At 41.3% G+C, this 9750-nt stretch overlaps 1 protein-coding gene across 1 annotated transcript; it reads right to left on the reverse strand.

The window, feature by feature from the left end:
• Nucleotides 1-2216: 2216 nt before the first annotated feature.
• On the reverse strand, nucleotides 2217-2948 carry LOC132272422 (protein SRC2-like). Its single transcript, XM_059773578.1, has one exon. The coding sequence runs from the start codon at nucleotides 2946-2948 to the stop codon at nucleotides 2217-2219; it is 732 nt and encodes a 243-aa protein (XP_059629561.1).
• Between the last annotated feature and the right edge of the window lie 6802 nt (nucleotides 2949-9750).

Genomic DNA, 9750 nt, shown 5'->3' on the forward strand with positions numbered 1-9750 from the left:
CTATAATCCAGATAGGAATTTGTTATGCCAGGGCATATAAATCCCAACATTTATAATGTCTGGAATGAACGCAATTGCTGAATTTTCCAAAAGAAGTCTCTATCGAACTGTACAAACAATTTTGATTGCTTGTTACCAAAAAAGAAGGTAACCTAATTATACCAAAAAAGAAGAAGCAAACAATAGTGGTAATGGTTCATTCATACGTCTATTAAGTTGACATGACTATAACATTTTTTCAAAGAATTATATCCAACAATTTAAACTCTTCTTTTGTTATTTTGTAATAATTGAGCGGCCATCAACATTGCCTCTAATGCAGTGTTTCATGAAAAAAATAAGTAAATTAAAGTTAACCATCACTTATTAACATGTCAGTGCTCTAGTGATACTAGACCTCTCCCTACTTTTTAAAGAAATGGTAGGAGTTCGAAACTCAGTAAATGCATGTGTGTGTCAACTAAAATAAAATAAAATAAAATAAAAAATGAGTTGACCATCACTTTATTCTGCATAAGATCAATTGGTCACTAAGCGCATTTCCGTAATTCTTCACTGAGGCTGTAAGTTATAATTTTTTTGTTTATGATAAATAAGTAGGTAAATAAAAGACAGATAGATTACATATTTACTTGGGACATAGCCAAAGACCATGCAAAGACATGCCACTGTTAGGCAAACAAAAGAAAAGCAGTTAATAGATCAAAAAATACATGTTGATCTAAGTGTTTTCAGAATGTGAACTGATAAATGATAAATGTGCAATACTCTGTTTCAATTTACTAACGTCACCAAATTCACTAAATTATAAACCACATGCTAACTGTAAGTCTATAACTATGACCTGTTGTCACATAAATCACAATTCCACATGATTTGTGCCAAATATCACGATTTCATATTACTTATGTAATAATTATCTATAATTACATTACATCATTATTTTATGATGTTACAATTTATCCTAAAAAGAATCAGCAGCCCGTCTCTCGTGAAGCTTCACTTGCGTACCCTTAAATCAACTTGTATTAGGTGAACCACATAAAATTTCTAATTCATTTTCAAGGTCTTGTTTAATCAAATTTTTTTTACAAGGGCCAATTTAAATATTACCCGATTGTTAATAATGTACTCGTGCATTATGAGACTGACTGTTGCACCACGTTGCCGTATTAGTGATACAGGTCAATGAACAAGATTTGCAATGTTCATCTTCCTAAAATTACTTGTTACAAACCAAAAAATAATTTTTGTTATTGAACCAATTTCACAATTAAATACTGCAGCAAACCTATCTTAAAAAAAAATGTCCTTCTAATTGGAGGATTTCTCACCCGTACCAGTCTCACACGACACAAATGAGATTTAAATTGTAAACTTGCACAATAGAAAAAATTTGAACTCACACTCAATACACTCAATATAATTCATCTGGTGCATTGTTGACTGACAAAAAGACTTCAAATTTGGAACTACAAAGAAGTGCCTTCAGACCTTCCAAACAAAATTTTATTGTTTTAGAAATGTTAGGACTAAATTTAAAGAAGCATTGTTTTATGGAAAGAGATGAAAAAAAAATAGATAAAAAGAACACAAAACTGTTCCCCAAGCAAAATTTTCTATTAGTTTAAATCTGAGTTGGGAGCAAATTAAGTCATAAATAGTGAAAATTTAAGAAGTATCGTGTGACTTAAGTTTAAATTATAAATAACTTGGATGATGGATGACAAAAAAAAAAAAAAAAAATTAGTGTGGGAATGATTCCACCAAATCTTAAATCTTATATTTCAATTTGAATTCAAGTAAATAGGTGAAATTAAAAAAAAAATAAAAAAATTGCATTTCCAAAATTCACAATACTATACAATTTGATAGAGAACTCATTATGATGAAAGTAGATGAAAATAAACAACAAATGGATGTAACTAGATAAAGTGATTAGTGTTTTTTTTTTTTTTTTGTTTTAGCACAAAATAATGCCAAAAAGGTACTTATAAAATTCGAAAAATTAACTAAATCACAAAAATTCATCTTCTATATCAAACCTAAAAACCAATTCACAACATCAAATTATCTACAAATAAAAGATCAAAACAGATTTACATATCAAAATCAACTCATCAAAGCCATCTTCATACCCAGCATCACCGATATCTGACACCATATCTCCGACAATCAACCCTCCGATCAAACCAGCTCCAAATCCCGTCCCAAACTTATCCTTTTTTTTTCTTAGGTTTCTGCACTTGTGGTTGTGGATACCCATATACCGCCATCGCCGGCACCGGATACTCCTGCGGCAGTGGTGGATATCCGAAACCCCCCGCTGCTTGCTGCGGCGGATAAGTATAAGGTGGCCGTGGATACGCCATCGCCACCCTAGCAGGCTGCGCGACCGTGGTGCTCACACTGATATTTGGTGGATGCACCGTCACGGGCTCCTGAACCTTCGCCTGCGCCGCCGCACCGGCCTTACTTGAATCAACAGACGCTGGATACGCCGTCACAGGCTCATGAGCTTTCGCCGGCGCAGCCGTATGCGGCGGAGTAAACTTCCCATCGTACTTGTACGAGAATTTCAATGTACCTTTAGGCTCTTCGGGGGGTTTCTGGACTGGATACTCGACGACGCGTTCGGAGGTGGTGTTACCGGCGAGGAGGTCTGGCAGCGGGACGTAGACGTAGCCGATGTCTTTATCGCCGAGGACGCGATCTGACCGGAGTGTGAAGGTTAGGCAGAGGTCGGGCTTTTGCAAGGCTGATTCGGCGACGAAGTAGTTCATGTGGTGGTTCCACTTGGGTTTTGTTCCGCCGTGCTTGTCGGCGCGGGTCAGTTTCCGGACGCCGGAGATCGACGCCACCACGTAGACGTCCATCTTGGTCACAAGATTCACATCATCGAGTCCTTCGGCGGATATAATTGTGATGTCTAAAGTACGGTAGGCCATGTCTGTGTTATGCGATTGAGCAATTGATCGAAGAATCAAGATTGTGTGTGTATAATAGGAACCGAAAAGACGATGTAGCGTGTGTCTGTGTCTGTGTCTGTGTGGATTTATGGACTAAATAGTTAATACACAGTGCGGTGTGTATTTATATAGAGGCGGCCAGGGTTTCTTGTTTTACAAGCAAGGAAAGTCAAGTGAATAATCCTTTCGAAAATTGGAATTTAGTAAAGGTTCAGGAAGCTACTGAGGAGATCACTTTATGGAAAGTGAATAATTTTTTAATTTTGTTTTTTCGTCCATTTAGAGTAACTTTCCATATTCATATTTCTATATCCCAACTAGTTTTGTTTTTTACTTCGTGTCTTCCTATCCGTTTATTTTCCATCTCATAATTCTTCACCAAAGCCTCTTTTGTTATTTAAAATTTTGCAAAATAAAAATCTATTTAAATTTTCATAGATTGAACTTTGCAGTCAAACCTCTCTTAAAATTGGCTCGACTCCCCATAACTATTAAGGGGTAGTTACTCAGTATTATCCTTTAAAATGTAAAATAATGAAATTAGCCCTGTATTTTATACAAACCTCTTGTTATTATTGCCCCCAAATCAAAAATGAGTACCATTATTATATAGTTCCAATTAACATAATAACTAATCTTTATCCTCCTAAAATCACTTGTAACACAAACTAACAATTTTTGTTAAATAACATTTTTCGAATCCCCCTCTGTCACTCATCAGCCATCAGTTAGCTTTAACTTCCAAAAAAAAAAAATTTAGAAGACACTTGCCTCAATTACTTAGTGAATTAGTATTTCATGTAAAAAAAATTAAAAGACCAAAGAAGTGGTTATTGACATTCCAAACAAAATTATATTGTTTTGGAAGTAACAACTTGGGGGACATTCCATCCAAGATGAGTCTTGCAGCCCTAGTTTATAATGTCTGGAATGAACGCAATTGCGGAATTTTCCAAAAGAAGTCTCTATCGAACTTTACAAACAATTTTGATTGCTTGTTACCTTGGGCCTCTTTGGCTCTGTTTGCCTTTGGGCTCACTGCATAGGGTTAGCCGTTGCTAGCGCTGGCCTGCCTTGGTTTTCTTTTAATATATTTTAATTTACCTTTCAAGAAAAAACATGGGGCAGATTTTAAAGAAGCATTACTTTATGGAAGGACAGATGAAAAATACTAAGACAACAAATACACAAATTATTCTCATATAAAGCAAAAATTCCTTTGGTTTAAAATATAAATAAGTTGGATGGATGAATAAGATATTTAATGTGTGTTGATGAACTTCACCCTAAAAAAAAAATAAAAAATAAAAAATAAAAAAATCCCTAATCTTTAAAGTTTAACTGGTTATCAATTGTCTAGAAGTCAAGAAAATTGGTGAAATAGAAAAATAACAATAATAATACTAATGTTTTTCTGAACATTAATTTAATACTATACAATTGGGATGAAGGTAGATAAACAACAAAGAGCTTTATAAAACTAATTCACATAGATGATGAATCACATGACATAGCACATTGTAGGGGTTCTTTTTTTTATTTTTTATCAAAGAATAAACAACAATGTAATGGTGATATCAAAAATACAAATATGAAAGAAACAGGGGAGATGCTTAGAGTAAGACGAGGAAAAGAAGACTAATTATCAAGACTAAGATAGTAGTAGGGCAAGTATACAGTATCTTATGACAACTTCGTCTTCTGGTTATTTCTTCATAGGACATTACTATTTATAGGCTCTAATTACATTGGTTATTATCCAATGGTCTCCTTCATGCATGGTTTCTCTCATGCATTATTCCTAGTCAGGATTACGTAGGTAATCTTGGGGATTTAGGAGCCTGAAGGGTCTAATCCTCTCATCAACCCTTGCACTTTGTTGCCATGTCATTTCTCCCTTAATCAAGGGTATTAAATGCTGCTTGGCCGTCGGTTGGTCAAGTCTAACACAACATTAAATGTGATTTTAAGGTTTGCTGTCATAATTTGCATAATCCCATCATCTTGTTAATTGGGCCTTCTTAACTTCTCATCCACCAATCCAATATCCTCCTAAGTTTCCCAATCTTAAACTCTTTACAGTCGCAAAAACCTTACCTTCGTTTCGTGCCATATGTGAATTTTAATAACGAGTCTTTCAGGGCTCTGATCTTCCAAAGTGGCATTGCTTGGGCTAATACCAAGGTTTGTAGTGCTCGAGGGTTAGATCCTCGAGGCTTGCATGGGCCTAGAGCGACGCTAGGGCTTTAGGTGCTCAAGAGTTAGTCACTCAAAGCTTGAGGGGCTTGGAGCGATGCTAGGACTTAGTGTGCTCGAGTTGATCCATCGAGGCTTAATGGGCCTGGAGTGATACCAGGGCTTAAAGTGCTCGAGAGTTGGTCACTCGAGGCTTGAGGAGCCTAAAGCGATGCCAGGGCTTAATGTGTTTGAGAGTTGATTCATTGAGGCTTAATGAGCCTGGAGCGATGCCAGGGCTTAAGGTGCTGGATAGTTAATCCATCGAGGCTTAATGGGCCTGGAGCGATACCAGGGCTTAAGGTGCTCGATAGTTAATCCATCGAGGCTTAATGGGCCTGGAGCAATGCCAGGGCTTAAGGTGCTCGAGAGTTGATCCATCGAGGCTTAATGGGTCTAGAGAGATGCTAGTGCTTAATGTGCTCGAGAGTTGATCCATCGAAGCTTAATGGGCCTGGAGCGATGCCAAGGCTCAAGGTGCTCGAGAGTTGATCCATCGAGGCTTAATGGGCCTGGAGCGATGCCTGGGCTTAAGGTGCTTAAGAGTTGATCCATCGAGGCTTAATGGGCCTGGAGTGATGCGAGGGCTTAAGGTGCTCGAGAGTTCATCCTTCAAGGCTTAATGGGCCTAGAGCAACGCCAAGGCTTAAGGTGTTCGAGCATTCATCCATCGAGGCTTAATGGGCCTGGAACGATACCAAAGCTTAAAGTGCTCAAAAGTTAATCTATCGAGGCTTAATGAGCCTAGAGTGATGCCTAGGCTTAAAGTGGTCGAGAGTTCATCCACCGAGGCTTAATGGGCCTGGAGCGATGCCAGGACTTAGAGATGCTCGAAGGTTAGTCCTTCGAGGCTCAAGGCTTTGACTTTTCAAATCACCACGGGGGATTAAGTTAGGGTTGTATTGACTTGTCAACGTTCCATTTCAGCTTTTAATAAGTGACACCCACATTTTGTCTCCCTGCACCTGTGATGATTCAAAAATGTATTGTTGCACGTGCAAGTCTAGATGGCTAGGTCATTTATTCATTCGAGGAAATTTAGTGGACGCGAGATTGAAAGGTCGCCTCTAGTTATTAATGAGCTATCTATTGATGCTTCGATTTTAGGGGTTCCTGAGGTGAGGGAACTGTTTAAAAAGGGGGAAAGTGATAGCGTGAGGGTGCACTTGAGAGAGGATTTACCCTTACCATTTTTTTTTTTTTTATCCTTGCCTCCATTGTCGCCGGAGAAGAGAGTTTGCAAAACTTGAGATTTTTTGCTTGTGTTGATTCAAACTTTGGGATTACTACCATGGTGAGTAAGAAATAAGAACTGAGTAAAAAAGACTACCCTCTGCCTAAGGTGCCGCCGGATTCAGAATGGCGGCGAGCCCCATTTTTTGGGAAACACAACTTATTTTGGCACCGGGCAAACCAGGCTGTGGTTGTCGGCGAGCCACTAGAAGTGGTGGAATTAATGGAAGAAAAGGTTGAGATTAACTTGGCTTCACGTATTCCTGCAGGCACCATTTTGAGATTTGGTGTCAAGCAAAGGCGATACCCACTGTCCTTTGTGAATTTCGTGAACCATATTAGCCTTTGTCATGGTTGGGAGGCGTGGACTGACGCGATCCTTGCCAATTCAGTATATGAGGCAACTTTAACCAAGACGAGCCTCTTACCTTGTATAAAGTTGTTTCATCGACTTCATATTCCTCGCGATGTGGCGGGTTTATGGGAATTAATCTCGCTGTGGAGTTCGAGTTCACACACCATTGTCACCGCGTGGGGAGAGTTTACTCCCACTATCGAAGATGTAAGCTAGCTGTTGGGATTACCTGTTTAGGGTGTGGAGAATCCTGGTTCGTGGGAATTCTCGCAAGAGGAGGAGACTCTAGCCCAGGATCTCGAACTAGCTTTGGATAAGACTAAAGACTTCAAATCTTTGTGGGGCAAGCAAGGGATTCATCGTCCCTTTCGAAGCAAAGGCACGCACAAGGCCACTCTAGGTGCTTTGGTGCGATATTACTTCAGAGATTTCCCTATGTCGAGGAAAGACCTCTCAGATGAAGGGATAAAGGGGATTCCTGGTCCTTGGATTAACCACCCCTCTGGTCTCACGGCCTACTTATTGTGTTGGTTCTCGAGGTACGTATTGGAGGGTACTCCTGAAGATGCACCCTTACCCCGCCTCTTGGACCTCGTGGTGAAGTTAGCAAGCGGTGTAAAAGTAGCACTCGCGCCTCTATTTTTGGGGACATTATACTATCGCCTTGACATGGTGGGGGAGGACATGGTGCGCTCTGTTGGTCGCTACGCCCATGGCTCTTATGCATCTACCCTCTTTTTATAGATGTTACTGTATGAGAGATTCCAGTCTTATGTTCCAAACCCTACAGACTTGGCTGTTGACAAGCAAGTCGTGCGAGGTATGAGATGGCATGGGCGTTCCCCTCGGGGATAACTGGGGTATGCCTTAGACCAGAGCTTCCAATTTATCTCTCGCCCTTATGCTGTGGACCTGCCTAGGGCATTGACTATGCCTATGTTCTTTGATCATGATGAGCACATTCCAATAAGGGCTCATTGACTGAACTCGAGCGAGGTGCTAGTGTTTTTGCCAGTCACCGCCCTAAGTTATTTGCCTGCCCTATGAAAGGGTGGCCAAGTATTGAAAACTTATAACCCTCGCCGAGTGCCTCTACAGTTTGGTTATGACAAGGGAGTGCCGTTGCAGTAAATCTTTGCTAGGGGCAAGGACTCTTATGACTAGAGTTTCGTGAGGTTTATAACAGATCACATAGGACTGCTGGGAGAAGGAGTCGGCGCTCTATTCTTGCCGGGAAGGGATAGAGTGCCTATGTGCACAGAGACGGCTTGTTTACTCTTGGCCATAGAGTTAGCGAGTTGGAAAGATTTCTGCTTTAGCCCCGTCCAGTGAGCGAAGGCATTGGTGATTTATGTGGGGGACTTCTCATTGAGACCTCCTATAGAGTTTGAAAGGGGTGTGCGCTGTAGCTTCGCGACTGAGCTTGTACCACCAGTGGTACAAGAGGGGGAGTCTTCACAACCTGCCATAGTAACCTCAATTCCTGAGGTGGAAGTGGCTTAAGTGCCTGTCCGTAGGCGTAAAACGAGAGCCACTTCTCGTGTCAACATTGGACATCCTAGAAAGCGAGTGGCGGTGAGTACCGTCAAGCCAATGGTTGCTACTACGAGGGACGAGAGTGTAAGGCCCCCAGCGCCAAGCATATCTCGAACCAACGCACCCTCTAGCAGGATTGTACTTGTAGATGAGCCATTAAAGTGCGTAGGTACTGAAACTTTTGAAGATGATAGATAACAGCCTCTCACTGGAGAGCATGGCTCAATGGCTGCTGTTTTTGGGCCGAGTCAAGGTGGGGTGCGCAGGTTCCGTCGTGTCCGAGATGGTGGGGTTAATGTTACCATCCATGACATAAGCTTTGGCAATGTATTAGCTTCTGACAGCGAATTCCCAAATTTGCCTACTTTTAACTTTGTACAAGCCTTAGGTGAGACTGCTCTACATTCTTGTGCTCAGGAGAATACATCTATAAGGGCAGGAGAAGAAGAAATGGAAAGGTTGTCATTGGATGTCTCGCCCCTCATTACCATTCGAGACATGCCAGTACGCACTCACGCTGCTGAGGTGGCGGAGATGATGTGAGATTATGTTAGTACATTAGAGCTACCTCGAGACAGTGTTGATATCACTGAAGAGGCAGAACGACCGAGAGAAGGGGAGAGTGTTGCTCACAATGACGTCTCAACAAGGGGCGAGCACTCATCTAAGTCTCCAACTCCTGAGGAGACAATTCCTCGAGATGAGCCTATAATTGAGTCCCCCAGGGGCGAAGATATGGAGGTGCCTGCCCAAGAAAGTGCAAACGTAGCTCCAAGCTCTCCTATGGAAGTGCGAGAGCCTTCACAATCTAGGGATGAAGACGTGGCAAAACAGGCCTCCTTAGCGATGGACGAGTCTCCTAATGATGAGGGTCTAACTTCGCCCTTGGAGATATAAGGGTCAGAGCAAACCTCTCATGAACACGATGAAGCTTCAGCAGAAGGGAGATCACCATCTTCTCATTTGACAGGGTTGCAGACCTCGAGAGACCTCCTTGAATCACAAACTAAGATCCATATGATAGATGCCGCGAATACTCAAATGGGGTAAATCACACCCCCTGACAATGAGCAAGCTGCAACGGGCTCGGGGGTGAGTAAGTTACTGATGAAACAAAGCAGGTTTCGCGCCCACTTGATGAGCCAACTTTGGTGAGTGAGCAAGTTACTGATACTGGCGCGGAACCATATGCTGCTAGGGGAGAGGTGGAATGGATGGGTATGCCACTTCCTCGCGCCTTTGTAAAGCTTCTCGAGATAGCTCTCGCGCACCACCCCGAGGTATCACAATTTCTAACGTCACGCCATACACTTGTATGACAATCCATGTACTTGTGCCTTGGCAAGATTTTAGAAATTTTTGTGGACATTGAGTAGGGTTCGACTAATGAAAACCTCATGAGGGAGGCCACACATTTTTTGA

This window comes from Cornus florida, unplaced genomic scaffold (assembly GCF_030987335.1).
Source record: "Cornus florida cultivar Cherokee Brave unplaced genomic scaffold, ASM3098733v1 CherokeeBrave_3.0.0_Hap2_Chr09, whole genome shotgun sequence".
In the NCBI taxonomy this organism is placed as follows: Eukaryota; Viridiplantae; Streptophyta; class Magnoliopsida; order Cornales; family Cornaceae; genus Cornus; species Cornus florida.

Excerpts from the sequence above, each read along its gene's own strand:
- LOC132272422 (XM_059773578.1), bottom strand. The coding sequence starts at position 2,948 with ATGGCCTACCGTACTTTAGACATCACAATTATATCCGCCGAAGGACTC.